The sequence below is a fragment of the Triticum dicoccoides genome, chromosome 5B (assembly GCF_002162155.2).
Source record: "Triticum dicoccoides isolate Atlit2015 ecotype Zavitan chromosome 5B, WEW_v2.0, whole genome shotgun sequence".
In the NCBI taxonomy this organism is placed as follows: domain Eukaryota; kingdom Viridiplantae; phylum Streptophyta; class Magnoliopsida; order Poales; family Poaceae; genus Triticum; species Triticum dicoccoides.
The window spans coordinates 719526101-719542948 of NC_041389.1; the positions used below are offsets into that span (position 1 = coordinate 719526101).

Sequence of the window (16848 nt, forward strand, 5' to 3'; positions counted from 1 at the left end):
CGTCGGTATCCCGATACCTTGTTCAATCTCGTTACCGGCAAGTCTCTTTACTCGTTCCGTAACACATCATCCCGTGATCAACCCCTTGGCCACATTGTGCACATTATGATGATGTCCTACCGAGTGGGCCCAGAGATACCTCTCCGTTAACCGGAGTGACAAATCCCAGTCTTGATTCATGCCAACCCAACAGACACTTTCGGAGATACCTGTAGTGCACCTTTATAGCCACCCAGTTACATTGTGACGTTTGGTACACCCAAAGCATTCCTACAGTATCCGGGAGTTGCACAATCTCATGGTCTAAGGAAATGATACTTGACATTTAGAAATCCTTTAGCATACGAACTACGATCTTTGTGCTAGGCTTAGGATTGGGTCTTGTCCATCACATCATTCTCCTAATGATGTGATCCCGTTATCAACGACAGCCAATGTCCATGGTCAGGAAACTGTAACCATCTATTGATCAACGAGCTAGTCAACTAGAGGCTTACTAGGGACATGGTGTTGTCTATGTACCCACACATGTATCTGAGTTTCCTTTCAATACAATTATAGCATGGATAATAAACGATTATCATGAACAAGGAAATATAATAATAACTAATTTATTATTGCCTCTAGGGCATATTTCCAACAAGAATTCCATCCCTCCAGAACTGTTGGTCAGACAAGTTCCCAGTTCGTGTTACATTTCCCACACAACAATTCATCCATCTTGGCATAGAGAAATGGTCTCAAAAGCTTCACGGTTGCTTTGATGGTGATATGTGGAAAGACAATGGATGTTAGGTGGTAGGTCGATGGCAAATAAGGACAAGTTTTATCAAGGTCCATCTTCCCATCACTTTGTTGTGCTTTCCTTAGTGATAAGCTTTTCGACAGTCTTAATGGAAAACATGGTGCACCATCAAAACGATGTCCATGTATCTTAATGGAAAACTTGGACATATGACACGAAACCATCATTAAATATCAACACCAGATATCTCAAGTGGCACTAATACTTGCATTTTAATCACATTCCCATCATAAGATAAATTGCTCAATTTTCATGCTTACTCAACTATCGTTGCTCTGTTATCTCCATTTGATATCGTATTACCAGTTCCCATCGAAGCGAGGACCACAAAGTTGCTGGAGCCCAGAATACGAGGATTTGGAAGAAAAGCAATATTTTGTACTGAGGAAAAATAATACAAAAAAGGAACTTTTGGAAAATGGGTCATTAGCTGTCGGGATATAGTTTCGGCTTGTCGAGAGTGATTTAATATACTAAGAAGGTAAACTTTTAAACTTTCTCGATAAAATAGGTATCAACTTCTAGGATTTTTTTGGAACTTTCAACTTTTCCTAACTTGCATCATCAGCTTTGGATATGTGCTTCCTCAGCTACTAGAAAATGAGGCATTAAACTTTTAGAATGTGAGATTTAGGGAGGTACCAACTTTGAGAAAAATGGAATTTTCAACTTTCAGGATATGGATTCTGAACTTTTCGAAAATGCGTTGTTATACTTTTTGAAAATAATAGAATCGTCCAGGATATAAGTCGCCAGCTATCAGGATATCATTCCTAAAGTTTCCAAAAAAGAGTTATAAAATTTTGGATTTTGAGCTTTTGGGATTTGTTTAAAAAAAATGAGATTTTGATTTTGTGGGAAAATTTATGGATTTGCGAGCTTATGTCCCGCAAACTTTCTATTTGTATAATATAAGCTTTTAAGTTGTTGGCAGATTTATTTATTTTCCAGATTATATGAGCTAGTGAATTACGAGTGACTTGGCTACCTTTTGAGAAACAAACTTCCAACTTTCGGTGGAGAGGGGGTGAAAAATATATATGAAATGTTGGCTTCTTTAAAAATAATGTAGTGTTTTGCCTTTTTATGATATATATAAACTGATCTCCTAGAAAATGAGGTATTAATTATCAAAATCTGTGCCATTGGACTTCCATTAATAATGAGGTTTTAACTTTCAAAAAGTTAGGAAAAAGTAACTTTCAGCTTCCAGAAATGGCTTTCAGGATAAAATCGCCATTATATTTGAAAATATGTTATCTAGGACATTATTAAAGAAAATTAGCTTTTGAATTTCAGTGAAAAACAAATAGGAAGATTTCATCTTTTGCTCGCCAAATTTTGTATATGTTTTTATAGTTAATTGCAAACGAAATCTGAATTTATTTTAGGATTTCAGCGAGGCACATGTAGCATCTTTATTAATCTCAAGGACATGCCGACTTAGTCTCTCAGAAGTACTTATAGGGTTAGGGCGTGTGTGCGTGAACCCATAGGGGTGAGTGTATGTGTGTATGTGAGTCTCTGCCTCTATGTTGTTTTTTGTCAAAAAAACATTCAAGATGTGCGGGAAAGAAAGAAGTTGTTTGCTTTTGTAAAACATAATATGGGCTTTAACCTTCTAAAAAAATGTCTACTTGTATTTTGGAAAAGGCGGATGCTAAGCATCATCCAACTAAACCCCCACGCGGGATCAGTCGCCATGTGCACCGTCCAATGGAAGGGGCCACAACCGTAAGATTGTTTCTCTGACGCAATTCATGGTCTGCACGACCCCCGAGCCCCGACCATGAAGTACTGTGTTCTCTGCAGTTGGAACTCATCGCCAAACCTACCCCTGACGGCAGTGCATCGTTGCCCAGTTCGTAAAATCGTCGATTGTCACTCATAGCAGGCCGCCATCGCAGTACTAGCGGCCCATTGATGCTCTATCGCATCTCCATCATAGCATAGTGCGGTCCGATAGTTTGGTGGTGCATCATAGCATCGCATCTCTGGTGACACCTCGCGGCAAGGGTGATGCTGCAAATCCCCATTGCAACACCAGAAATGATCCGTCCGTCGGGCCGGTGATGTTCCATTGCAGCATTTACATTGTTCAAGTCGTCTGACGATGTTCCATTGTAGCTAGCACCAATGATGCTCCATTGCAGCATCAGCTATGCTCCCGGCAGTTTGACGTTTTTCCATAACAGCAACACTATCAAAGATATGCGCCATCCGCTTTCAACAAAAGATATATGCCCGCAAAACTTTGTGAATACAAACCACTAGCTTCTGTAAATATGGGACTTATAGTTGTTTAAAAAAATTGCAGTTTCTATATTATACATGAGCTGTCATCTACTGCACTTTCAACTTTCGAGTTCTGCGGGAAAAAATTTAGTTGTTGCCTTTCATAAAAAATAATATGGGCTTTCACCTTTGATAATGAACAAAATTATCCAACGGGCTTTTGGAAAACGAGGTATTAATTAGTACACCCTCCATTCCCATATGTAATGCGTATTTGTTTTTGGCTAGAACTCACAATGTAGTGCGCGTGAGCTAAATGACATTACCCTCAACTGTTGACGGGAGGTGCAGCCACATCCACATGCATGTGTACAGAGTGTTTGCATGCAGAGTTACTATGGTCCAAAAGTATTGAACTAGAGGGAGTAGTATAACTTTTCTCAAATGGTAACGCCCACACGTGTGGCACGAAGCAATATGGCCCAAATGCCTTCATTATCATCCATTTTCCACGTCAAAACAGATGTCATCAGCGAATTTTTTTTTAATTTTCGGCTTAAAAATGTTTTATCTTCTAATTAAAAAAATCCATTTTCACCATTAAAACCGTCTCGACGAGATCTTCAAAACTAGATTCCATGTTAATATGTTTCGACGAATTTTTTTGGGCCAAAAGTTGCTATGATGTTTACACTGTATTTGCGATAGTGTTTACACTAAAGTTGCCATGTGGCAATTTCAGTTTATAGATCATGCCAATTTTAGTATTTTTAAAACGGATCTTCAATCAGATTTTTTATTTAAGAGATAAAATATTTTAAAAACTAGAAATTCAAAAAGATTTCCATATGCACGTGCAGTGACATGGCGCAATCTGTGTGTTATAGGGCATGTGGCCGATGTTGTTTCCACCACACGTGTGAGCGTCCTAACTTTTAGGAGAGTCATAGGGCTTGAAAATCGGTTGAGATCATCGTCTTCAATGGTCGAGGAAGAGTTGTACTACGATCAAGACTGCTAGTACTAGCAGTACAAGGACTCCTTTGTTATTTCTTTTAGCTAACGGATTCCTTTCCTTCGATACATAGTTTCCTTAGCTATATGATTACTTAGGAAAGAAGAAAAAGACAACTTAATTTCCAGACACCACGTCGGATCGAATCTCGGAACCCTCGCCGCGGCCGCAGCTAGCCATGGCGAACAAGGAAAAGTGCGTGCGTCATCCAGCAAATTAGATCGTCCCGTTCCTTGTTTCCGATCCGGCCGGCTTTTAGCCAGCAAGCTATATATGTGTACCCCCGCGTGTGAGTCTTCGCTCCTTCTCCTTCTCCCGAAGGAAAAAACAGAGCCTTCACTCGTTAGTTTCCGATCCATACACGCCACGATCGACCGGAACCCTCGCCGTCGCCAGCCGCGGCGGCCCTATGGCGGACCGCACCTTCCCACGGGTGGTCTTCAATCCCTCCACTCCGACCTAGCGCCGGCACACTATCGCCTGGACTTCCACCTCGAACCCGCTGCTGCACTTGGACGACGAGCCGCCGCTTCTCGATGAGCTGGACACCCCGACCGAATCTCTTCCTCGCCGAGGCGGAAGCAACCTCGCCGCCACCGCAGCAGCCATGGTGAACAGATACCTCCCCTTCTTCCAAGGGGTGGTACTCAACCAGGCCACGCCGACCCACCATCCTATCCCCGGGAACGGGAACGTCGCCGTCAACTTCGACGATGAGCCGCCGCTTCTGGAGGAGCTCGACATCGACACGGGCCTCATCTGGCGGAAGGCGGTCTCCATCCTCCACCCGCTCCGCTCCGTGGACCCGTCCCTCCACGCGGAAGCCGATCTCTCCGGCCCCGCGCTGATCCTACTCTCCTTGGCGTTCTTCCAGCTCCTGGCCGGGAAGCTCCACTTCGGGATCGTCCTCGGCTGGGCCACCGCCGCGTCAGTCTTCCTCTACTTCATCTCCTCCATGCTCCTCTCGCCGGGACGAGGAGGCCGTGGCGACCTCAGCCTCTACCGTTGCGCCAGCCTGCTCGGATACTCCATCATGTCCATGACCATCTTCTCGGCGGTATCCCTCTTCCTGCCGCGGGGCGGCGGGCTCATCTTCGCGGTGGGCATGGGGTTCGTGCTGTGGTCTACAAGGGTCTGCAGCAGGCTGCTGGTAGCTTGTAGCGGCCATGGCGATGGGCATCGGGGGATCGTTGCCTACCCGTGCTTCCTCGTCTTCATGCTCTTCTCCCTGCTCGTCATCTTTTGATGCTAGCTGTTTTTGGTTGGTATTATGCAAGAACATCATTATTATTATTATTATTATTATTATTATTATTATTATTGTCAGATATTCGTTGTTCTTTAGGTGTCCATTATTCATTTTGTTCCTTCTCCTTGTGTATAGGCTGCAGATCATGCTCAGAAATCTTTTGCCATGTGGAGTGTACAACTGCCTTTGATCAGTCATTGGAGAGGTTTTGCTGTGATGCTACAAAACTATTGATGATCTACTCCGCTGGTTGTACGGCACTGTATATCTTTATCTTTTTACCTAATAATATAATCTTTATCTTTATCTTTACCTACTAACTAGCTAAGTGTCCGTGCGTTGCCACGGATTAACAAATATATATATACAAAGAGAAAATTCATGTGACATGAGAGTCAAAGGTCATTTCTATGGGATGATATCTCATGGTCATGATCTAGTCGATACATACATCTTGTCATTGTCTTTCTTCCACACTCCATGTCTGAGCTACCACGCGACATTCGACTTCCTTCTCCCACCATGCATGCTTTTATCTCCTATTTCTCCTACCTTTACCTTACACGACAGTACCAAGTTTCTTGTCCAACTATCATAATCTTCTCCGGTAGGGCACCCCCTTAGATTATTACTGACTTGTACATGTTGCAAATAAGATCAACGAAAATGGATACTAAATTTCTGATGAGAAATGATAATTCAGGGCAATATCTTCCCAAGACAATAATAATTCCAAGACAATCTTTTTATACCTTCTGTCAACATTGGGACACACATTCCACACAATAAGCATGCAATGATGTTGATACTTGATTAATTGTCATTATATGTCTACAGTAAAGATAACTTTACTCAAAACCGCCTATCTTAGCCAAATCAACAAATCTCTCTCATTAATGCAATTTTCTTTAGAAAACAAATAATAGATTCTTGCCTATCTTAGCCAAATCAACGGATCTCTTTCATTAATGCAATTTGCTTTAGCAAACAAATAATAGATTCTTTCCTACCTTAGCCAAATCAACGGATCTCTCCCATTAATGCAATTTGCTTTAGCAAACAAATAATAGATTCTTTCCTACCTTAGCCAAATCAATGGATCTCTCCCCGGTTCGCTGGGCGCGTTTCGGTGGGTGGGCGTGGGGGTGGGGGTAATTTGATGGAAATAAACCGGTTGAAAATAAACCGGTTGAAAATAAACGGATCCTGTCTCACTCTTCACTTTCTTTACAATAAACTTCAGAATAGCAATCTTGGCGAGTGATCTCGACGGGGTTCAATCGGCGTGGCGCACCGCTGATTCTTCCAGGAGTGGGTGTTGAGAGGAAGGATCCCAAACCTCCATTGTCAATCGGCCAGAGCTGCATCTTCCTTTGGATCAGAGCGTGGACGGGATCAAGACGGTAGGGTTTGAGGAATTTGTAGGACATGAGGGTTTATGGTTGGCAGCACGAGAACTCACCCATATCTTGGCAGACGGCAGGCCCGAGGTGCGGTCGTGTTCATGCTTCGGGAGCTGCCACATGCTGTCCTCGCCGCCATCAGCGACACCACCGCCATCACCTGTTGCCACCACTTCAGCGCCATGAGCGTGGGACCGAGGGACGAAGGGAAGGGAAGGAAGTGAATTGACGTACCTATGTTTGGTATATATCACACGAGGAATCAAAACTGGATGCACGTGAAAGCATAGAGATGGGAGAGGAGGACAGAGGAAGGGAAGGGCAAGAGGAACCTGAGGATGTGCGATGAAGGAGTGATGCCAAAACATCACAAAGGGGGACCCGTAGCTCGTCACGTAGCGCGGCCGCCTCATTGCCGGCTGCCACCCCGCGCTACCGCCTCCGTGCGCAGGTTCCGTTCGTGGAGCGTGAGGAGCGCATGACCTGCCTTCACCGCGGCCTGGTCCTCCCCACTATCGTGAAGCTCGCCCGCATCGCCGCCCCAATTGCTCAGGATGACGGATGAAGATCCTGCAACAGCGACGTGGGTGAGGGATGCAGCCGATGATGGAGGGATGATTTTCGTGGCTAAACCCTCCCTATCAAAATAACTACTTAAAAAGGCAAAGATCAATGCATTAGGAAAATTAGGATTTGGAATTGATTGTCATAAAACAAAATTTTATTAATTGATAACGTGCTATCGGTACATGCCCGTTTATAACGTGTCTAGTTAGGAAACTTTGGAAAAGTTAGGAAAGTTTTTATTGTGAGGGTAAAAAAATCAATGTGAAGAGATATGGTGGTGGGATATGAGACGAAAATAAACCGGACGAAAATAAACCAGACGAAATATAACCAGACGAAAATAAACCGTGGACGCAATCCTACCAACTGCTCCATTAGGAGTAGAGATAAACCAGCGATCGCTTCGTCGTCGGCTTTTTTGCACAAAACTCCCTTCGGTTCTGAGAAATTAACCCGCAGTCCTATTTTAAGTGGCTTATCTAGAAAAACGTTTCGTTTATGCAAAAAAGACCTTGTGATTTGGGGTATTCAACCCGCGATCCAAGCAAATTTGTAAAAAAAAAATACACACGACCGGGCTCGCCTCCTCTCCCTCTCGCCCACGAAGCCGCCGCTGCCCACGCCGCTCGCTTCTCCGGCGAGCTCCGGCGCCGCGCAGCACGCCCCGGAGCTCCCCACGGTCCGTCCATCCCTCCCCTCCGGCCATATTCTCCGCTCCCGACCTCTACCGTCCGCTCGCAACCAAACCCTCGTGGCTAGGGTTTCGGGCAAAGCTTCGTCGGCGCATCTCTGGCAGCCCCAGGTTCGTCCTTCCTTCTTGGCCAGGATCTGCCACTCTCACACCTCACCTTCTCTTCATATCCTCTGCTGCAGATGCAGATGAAGCACGCCATGGGAGTTCCCCATCCACCACGGTCGCCGCCGTCAAGCGCTTCTTCACGGAGATGTGAAGGACCCCATGGACCTGCAGCTCCTCAAGGTTTTATCTTGTCCCCATCCTATCCCCTCCCCTTCCCGTCCCTTCCTCATGAACATACACATTGGGTGACGGGATGCACAACCACAGGACAAGGAGCAGGCTCTGGGTTCCCAGTGGACTCCCCAGCAGGCGCATCTTTTGAGGATGGCCACGATATTTAGAGGATAGTGAATTTGGTCAGCATCCAATGTAGATAAAGGAAATCATAATTTTCTATTGGCAATTTTCCCCAAGGTTTGAGCCTTCCCGTCCCTTAAAGCCAATTTCTGTTTGAGCCTGCAGCAGAATATGTGTGCCCCAAGGTTTGAGGTGTGGCTTGTGTTGTTACCAAACGGCAATGGAGATTTCAAACTTTCTATGTAAATTCGTACGAGTAGATTTCTTTTTATTTAACATCTCTAAAACAATTATCTAGAAGCATTCGTTTGTATGTTTTCAGTTTTTCAGAGAAGAAACACGTGTACATGTTTATCAGATTTTTTGGGGAAAGAAGCCTACAGAGTACACAATGATTTGGGATTTTGGATGTTTCCCATCGTCATGCACGAATTTAGTTATTGAGCAACTAAGCATCTTAGCCACCCGGTTGCTGATTTCATTCATCACGCGACCAGTGTGGCTAAAGGCGAATGCAGGTAAACCAAAATTCTATATTGAACATGCGGTACCTCCATGGTAAAAGAAAGCTAGCCAGCGGGGCATCAGATGGGCCTGCTCAGCTAGCTTTAGATTTTGTTCTGCATCAAGATTACAGATTTATAATGCTAGGTTAACCAATTCCAACGCAAGTGGCATGTATTTCTATATTTCTCTGTCCATTGTAAGGAGTACAAACTGTAAAAATTCCCACATTATCTCAAACATCTTGGTGTATATCTATGGTCTCTTTGTATTGCTCTGAGGTTGATCTGATTTCTCTATAGGCTCAAAAATAAAGTACTGGCATATATCCTAAATCATCTTTATATCACTTTGTAAGAGCAGCTGACAGGGGTGCATGCCTTGCTTGAATGCGCACAAAATCATGTTAATATAATTTATTGCCCTGAGTGAAATATTTGAACTATTTCTTACTGTGTACAAGCTTATTCTATATTACTTTGAAGAAAATAGAAACTTTTATAATTATCATCTTTTATGTGGGGGGGTGCTCCATTATTAAATCTAGAAGTTCGTAGTAGATAATATGTCATTGTGTTGTTTGAAGACTGACTTGCTCTTTTGACTGGCAAAATGTTGATACTGACTAGAGGGCAGAAATTGAGTTGATCGCTACTTCTTTGCTTAATTAATTAGTCTTATTCTTGGTGAATTTTTATTGTCATCCTACACAAATTATGCGGGGGTAAGAGTACCAATTGTTTTATGGGCATGCTGAGTGCGTATTTCTGCAGTACTAAATATTGTTTATTACCCCAAATTGCTTTGTCGGAGGTATAATTTATTCTCTGATACTCTGTTTTGTGGGCCAAGCCGCAACATATCTTGAAAATTCTAGCTCGACATATCTTTGTGTGACTCATGTCCACATGTGTTAAGTTGTTTTGAGTATAATCTTAAACAGGTGGAAGCGGAATTATTGTGTATGATGTTGTCTAGGTACATAACATATACACTTCAAAGCACCCTTTGTTTATTTGAAGAGTTTTGTAGCTTCTTTTCTATCTTTCAAAATTGCAGCTTTTCTTAGTTAGCGTTACTGAATTACTTAAAAGTAATTAACTTGTGCATTCTGAATACTGAAGGTGATGGTTCTAGGCATAGAGGCTGCTTGGCTTTGACTGAACTTGCTCAGAGGGGGTTGCTGCTCCCGTTAACCAAGGTACATAATATAATAAATATTGTTCTGGAACCAACTTGCATCGTGGGAACGATGATTATTTGATTATAATCATAGACTACGCACGATGATCATTTACGCTCCTAAATTTTCGTCCTGTTTCATGGTGGCAGGGAAACACCTACATATGTTTCTTAATCACCTGTTGGACTAACTAACTTACCTGGATTCTAGAGTCAGTTAGTTGGTGAATTCGTGATTTAGTAGAGTCAGTAGTTGGTCAAGTTCGTTGGTCCAGTTTATGGTCGTTGAGACACGGTGATGTTTCTGTATCGGCAGCGTGACTGCTTGGTTTTTTGTAGCCTTGGATATTATGGTTTCATAATATATGAAACTGGAAATGCACGCTCATTACAAAAATATTCTGTAAACAACACTGTCAAAGCTACAAGAACGTCAGCGTGGGTACAAGGCAAAGTTATGTGTCTAGGTCTTCAGTTTGGGCATTCCAGTATTTTGGGCTACAACAATGTCTTGACCTGAAACTTGTGAAGAACAATAATTATTAGGTGTCTAGGTCTTCAGTTTGGGCATTCCAGTATTTTGAGTGGAGGAATTCCACAATGCACAGCCATCTTCATTGAACAACTGAAAGTAATATACAGAAGACAATCGCTTGTTTATTTCTTGACAACCAATTGATTTTCTAACTATTCTATTCTTAGTGTACAAGGCAAAGTTATGTGGTGGGTCGTTTGAAGAGCTTGGCGCGGCGATGTGGCAGGCTGCTCTGCAGCGGCACGAATGGATAGCTCGGTCAATGGTGGCGGGACGACCGACTGATCTGCGGCAGCGTGGAAGGAGAGCTCGGCAGTCAACGGCGGCTCGACCAGCTGGTCTGTGACATTTCAGAGGGAGAACTTCTTGTACTGGTGTGCGTATGCATAGGTGCTGTACTATCCTGGGTGCTCACTCCCCCAGGATCCCACAAGTTCGCATAGAGCTCAGACGTCGTTGGCGGCGTGGCAGGCTAATCTGCCACCTCCACACGAGGAATATATCACATTCAAAAGTTGCTGCTCCGTGATTAGGGCATTGCATTCAGGCATTCATTATATTAGAAGACAGATTTAGCTAGCACTTGGTTCCATCGGCATTGTAGGGCCTTGAATATTTTCAATCCTTGCCAGGACAGTTCTTGCCATGAACGACGGGTCTCTCTCTGTGGTCTTAGTCCAAAAGCTGAAATAGGGAACAAGATGTGCCTTGCCGTGTGGAGTGTTGGGTATCTTCTGCACTTGCTCCATCAGCTGCAAAAACTATAGCCCAAAAGCAGCATACTGTTACTATTTCATATCATCTGTTGATGATTTGTTTTTTCATAATTGAACTGGCAAATGATGAAAAGGTGTAATGTTTAAGGATTTTTGCTAGATGATTTATTGATCCGATTTAACTTTAGTAGGCATCTGGGTACTATTTATGAATTGATAGTGCACCTTGCTTAAATCCTACAGTATTATTTTTACTTTTCTGAAATAATCTTCTCGAGATTTCATACTAACATGTGGCTTGGCTTGTACCAATGATAAAGTCCTGCTTTATATTGCCCAATCATGAGTTGTGCCATCCTTTTTGTAGTGATAGCTGTATCGGGCCGGGTTGTAACGGATGCATTCAACATGTTCAGGAAACACGTTTCAAGGGGTATGTCGTTCTCGACTAAAATACAGGGGGTATGTCGACCTGGAGCCACTGTAAGTAGATTATGGCAGGAAACAAAGTCAGTTTCCTCATTTATCCTTCACCATAGGACTATTATGACAGCTGCATTTTATTTTATTTTGCAGATAAGTTATGTTGTCGAAATTACTTCTTTTTTGCAACTGATTGGTGTTGCACAGAGTATACATGCCCCGTTGCAACGCACGGGCATTTGTACTAAATAAATGTTCTGTTTGTATTTTAACAATGCTGACCATATTAGAAAGATAAAAATGCAAAAGAAAAGAAAACTAGGAAAAATGAAGAAAAAACAAACAAGAACAGAACTAGAAAATGAAAAAATATATAAAAGACGGTGCGTTTCTCTCATTTTTTGGTCCATCCACCTACTCTAAGCTACCCATAAAGTTGAAGTAAATTACCCACTATACCATCCGTAAGTGAAAAAAAACTCTATTTAATTACTTTTTTGATATTTTTCAGCTGTCATTGAAAACATCTCTAAAGTTCAAGTAAATTACCCACCATGTCGCCCGTGAGTGAAAAAAAATCTTCATTAATTATTTCTCTAATTTTTTGGTCTGTCATTGAAACTGCCCTTAAAGTTGGAGTAATTTAACCACCCGCCACCCGTAAGTGAAAAACTCTTCATTAGTTGTTTTACTGAATTTTTCGTCTGTCAACGAAACCGCCCCTAAAGTTCAAGTAAATTTCCCACCCCGGCACCCCTAAATGAGAAAAACACTTCTTTAGTTGCTTCCCTGAATTTTTCATCTGTCTTGAACACTGTGCATAAAGTTGAAATAAATTACCCAAGGCCACCCGTAAGTGAATAAAACTATTTTTTAATTGTTTCTATGAATTTTTCACGTGTCACCCTATTTCATCTCTAAACATCTGAAACGCCCGTGTCCAATAAAAAAAGACCTACGTACCTAAAAGCGAGACCAGATTTAGGGGCAATATGAGAGTGGCCGGACAAGCCAATGCACCTTACTCCACATCGTAGCCATCTCAGAATATCTCACATGCGACCACCCACTCCTCTCTCTATTGAGGCAACGAACACGAGCGGAGGAGATGGTGCTTCGCGGCGGCGACGACATGGGCAAAGGAGGCGGATGGAGCTCGAGCCCATCGGGGATGGAGCTCGTGCTCGTCGGTCTCACCTGCCCGGGCCAGAGCTCTTGCACACTGGGGATAGAGCGTGAGTGTGCCGGGTCATACCGCGGCCGAGCCGAAGCTTGATGCCGCCGTGCCCACTGGGGCCTGGCCTATTGTGCTAGCGTTTGCGTTGGACGTACCTGTGGGCCCTGCGGGCATGCTAGGATGTCGCCGTAGCCGCGGGAGCATCGGCGGCGTGCAGCCATAGCGCCGCTGCAGGCCGTGCTGGCCATGCGTGCAGCCCGGTGAGCCGCATGTGACGTGCAGGCGTGCACGCAACCGAGCTGGCGGATGTTGCCGGCCATGCTGGATGTGCGCAGGCGCCGTGTGCTGCTGGACTGGGTGCCACGGTCGCGTGAGTGGCTGCTGCCGAGCTGGTCTGTTTCATGATGCAGGCGTGCTCTGGAGGTCCCATCCACAACGTATTTATCGAAATGTCTGAGATAGTGAGGGGTCAAAGTAGGAAGATTGTGATCATGGTCATTGGAGATTGTAATTTTTTCCTCCCGTTGCAACACACGGGCCCTTTTGCTAGTAATATCTCTCCCTACTAATAAACCAGCGATTGCTTCTGGTCGTACGTCGTGCTTTTTTGCAAAAAGTCCCCCTGCTTCTGAGAAATTAACCCGCAATCCTATTTTAAGTGGGTATGAGAAACCGTTTTGTTTTTGCAGAAACACCCCTGCATTTGAGAGTATTCGGTCCATGATCCTTATGTGTATTATTTTGCTGGGGCGGCCATGGCAGGGAGGGGAGGCGACGCTGCGCTCCGGATGCGACAGGGAGGCGGAAGCCCCGCGAGGAGACGAAGGAGCAGAAAATGAAGAGGCATGGAGGAGAGGCGGGCGAGCGGGAAGGGCTGGGGCGTGTGGGCGAGCGGGAAGGGCTGGGGCGTCGCCCACGACGCCGAGCTTGACGGCGGCCTTGCGGTGGCGCAGCCGGCGAGGACCTGTCGGATCTGGCCGGATCCGGTGGGATACGGCGCGCATGCGGCGGATCTGGAAGGAAGGCGACCGGGGCGTGGAGTACGATGGCTGACATGCGCGGCATGGCTGAAGCCGACGAGAGAAGAGAGAGATGGAGAGAAAAGAGAGGACGGGAAGGAGACGAGACGCCAGAGGAGAGAGAAGGGGGTGGTGGTCACTTCAACGGGCTGCAGCGCGGCGCCGCCCCGGCCGCTGAGCCTGCCCGACCGCCCCGTCGCCAAGTCGCCACCCCACTGACTGCCCTGGGCTCGCCCTTTAAACCAATTCAGAGCCAACGATTGTTGCCCACATCGCCGAACCTGGCTCCCCTTCTCCACCCCAGCAAGCACGCGCGCTTGAAGGCGCCCAGGAGCTCGCCGGCAACACTCAGCAGACACAGGAGAGCTGCGTGCCTGGTGCGTGTGAATGTGTGGACGCGAGGCATTGGAGGCCTCAGCAAGGTTTGGTTTTGGCTCCAATTTTTTTTCAGAATCATATGCTAATCTTATCTAATGGTCGTTTCTGTTGCAGTTAACAAATTATATTGCCCTGTACTACTTTTTAACAAATTGGCTCCTACAAAGACTAATGGAAGGATCATCAGACCAACGTAGTCAAATTGTCTGCTTCAAATTTTCGGGTATGTGCATTGACGGATTACCTTAATGCCAATATTTCTTGATTTTCGCTTCATATATGAAATGATTTAGCTAGCTCTTGATGAATATCTTTCGGTACACCTGTAAGTTCTGTAGCAAATGTTTCTTAGCAATTCTGATTGTACACTAAAATTTAGGTGCTTTTGGAGAGCTGATTGTACAATAAAATGATCTACCTTGCAATATCATTTTTCTCACAACTGATGAAATTCAGAGCATCTAAGTCTTAAATTTATCTGCTAAAATATTGATGTGTATCATTCATGTTGTCCGGTAAGTTGAGATTCGCATTGCTTAATTATGTGATTACAGTTTTGGAGCTGATCAGTAGCACGCTGACATGCATCAGGAAGCCGACGGACAGCCATAGTAGGAAGGCGTGGATCTTGAGCTGCAGCGACAACGACAACTTGGGCGTTACCTGCAAAAATACAACAGTTCAAGGGTTCAACCAAGTGTAAGTTTGATTCAGTCAATTATTGCAGTTCTGCACTGAAACATTCAGATTCTTGCATCCAAAGTTAGATAGGAACAGGGAAAGAATCTCCAACGCTTATTTACATGGGAAAGAACACTCTTTAACTTTGGTTCAGATCATCAGTCTATCTGAAGCACCATAGATTGAGTTTGCAAGCAAAAGGATCACACAATCTGACAGTACAAGGAGCAGTCTTTTTCTTCACATCTTTGTTTTAGCTTGCATCTGACACTTATGTGCTCCAAGATTAGGCAACCAAAACTGAACTTATGACTACATGAGTGCATGAAAAACTGTTAATATCTCTTATTTGACTAATCTTTGGATTGGTCGGAGACGAGATTCTCTGGCTTTGGGGATGGCCCTTTGGGGTTCTATCACGGTTCTATTCATGTGCACTAGGCACTTCTCAACACTTCCATAGTTATTCTAGAACCTCTTTAAATTTGCAATGCTCATCAGATTGTACACGTTTTGCAGTCAACTATTCAGACTATTGACTAGGGACGATATTTTCAGTCCTACTGAGTCTGCAAAGGATGAGCCAAGCCAAGATTAATTATGGTTTTGGTAAATTGCATCGGTTTAGTTATGTACCTGCTCCTTAGATGACTGTGTATTTGTGATTCAGTCGTTGAAATTTGGGTGCTTTCTTCGAGTGTCCTGAAAAATGGTTCAATGCATGTTTGCCAGAAACTGTAGATTAGCAAGACTAATTTGTGTTGAGCATGTCAGTCTATGTGTGGGCACGAGTGACAATGTAAATTATGGTAGACACGATTTTCTTGAAAAAAGTCCCGGAGACGGGCTGCTGCTGCTGCTGCTTTTGATAGCCAAAGTGGAGACTGCAGTTCTAAGACTTCAAGGAGGAAAAGAATACATGGTTGCTACTTGGAGAGGTGAGTTGTTTCCCTGCAGAACAATAAATCTCTTAGAGTTGTTTAACTGAACCTGTTCCACTCTCATTGTTATGTCGAGATAAAAATTGTTATTGGTCACTCAGTGCCCAAGCTGTCGTGGATTAATTTGACTTGAATTGGATTGTACTTCAAGAGTCCACAAGATGTCATTTCTGAGTGTGGTACTAATTTCGGCACATAGCACCAATTTCTAAAAATAAGGCTGGGCAACATGAGCCAACCACAGGGGAGGATGTTTCAAGAGAATAAACTCACTGTAGTTGCCGAATTGGTATTAGTAAGTTGCTGTTTCAACTTCCTAGAGAACAACAGGGGGTGTATTTTTTTTACTATTATTAGTTGCAGCACATGGCGACGATGACGAGGACTTGTATTTTTAAGATGCTGCACCTCTGTTTTTTGTTGACCTTTGTTTCATGTATATATGTACATTCTACGGAAATGTATCATCGGAAATGTGAATTCATAACTCTATGGTTGATGTATCTATTGATATTGACGTGTCTATTAATATTAAGTTCTTTTTTTAATTGTTTCTTATTTTTCCTGACAGTTATACCAGACTGGGATATATCACCTCCCTACTTTGCCAAACCTTTTTTAAACACTACTTTGTCAAACCTGACACCCACATAACCCTTGCTCACGCTCCAACTATGAACGCATCACTTAAATATCCCACAAAGAATATTATTTCGTATTGTTAAACGTGCATCGCACGTGCACTGTTAAATATCACATGAAGCAGGTTGTGCAAAAACAGTTGCGGAAATATATATATTTTGAAAAACAAAACATTTTTTAAAAAATTAGATAGAAAAATGCTATTACACCTCAAAAAATGCTACTCAGGAGGAAGTATAAAAATTCAATTGGAAGGCCCACTTCTTCGGCTCATGGCCCA

The 16848-nt window shown here is 43.8% G+C and overlaps 2 protein-coding genes across 3 annotated transcripts; both read left to right on the top strand.

Moving 5' to 3' along the window:
• The first annotated feature begins 4662 nt into the window (after positions 1-4662).
• On the top strand, positions 4663-5301 carry LOC119310742 (protein YIPF7-like). Its single transcript, XM_037586379.1, has one exon. It carries the CDS (start codon positions 4663-4665, stop codon positions 5299-5301), a length of 639 nt encoding a protein of 212 aa, XP_037442276.1.
• An 8374-nt stretch (positions 5302-13675) lies between these two features.
• On the top strand, positions 13676-16407 carry LOC119312968. Of its 2 annotated transcripts, XM_037588767.1 has the most exons (4): positions 13676-14348; positions 14419-14527; positions 14859-15003; positions 15505-16407. In XM_037588767.1, the coding sequence occupies exons 1-4, from the start codon at positions 13953-13955 to the stop codon at positions 15581-15583; spliced, it is 729 nt and encodes a 242-aa protein (XP_037444664.1). In that variant the 5' UTR covers positions 13676-13952; the 3' UTR covers positions 15584-16407. The 2 variants fall into 2 exon arrangements, 1 of the variants encoding a protein (XP_037444664.1); XR_005151490.1 differs by having other exon boundaries at positions 13676-14527; positions 14896-16407.
• Positions 16408-16848: the final 441 nt, after the last annotated feature.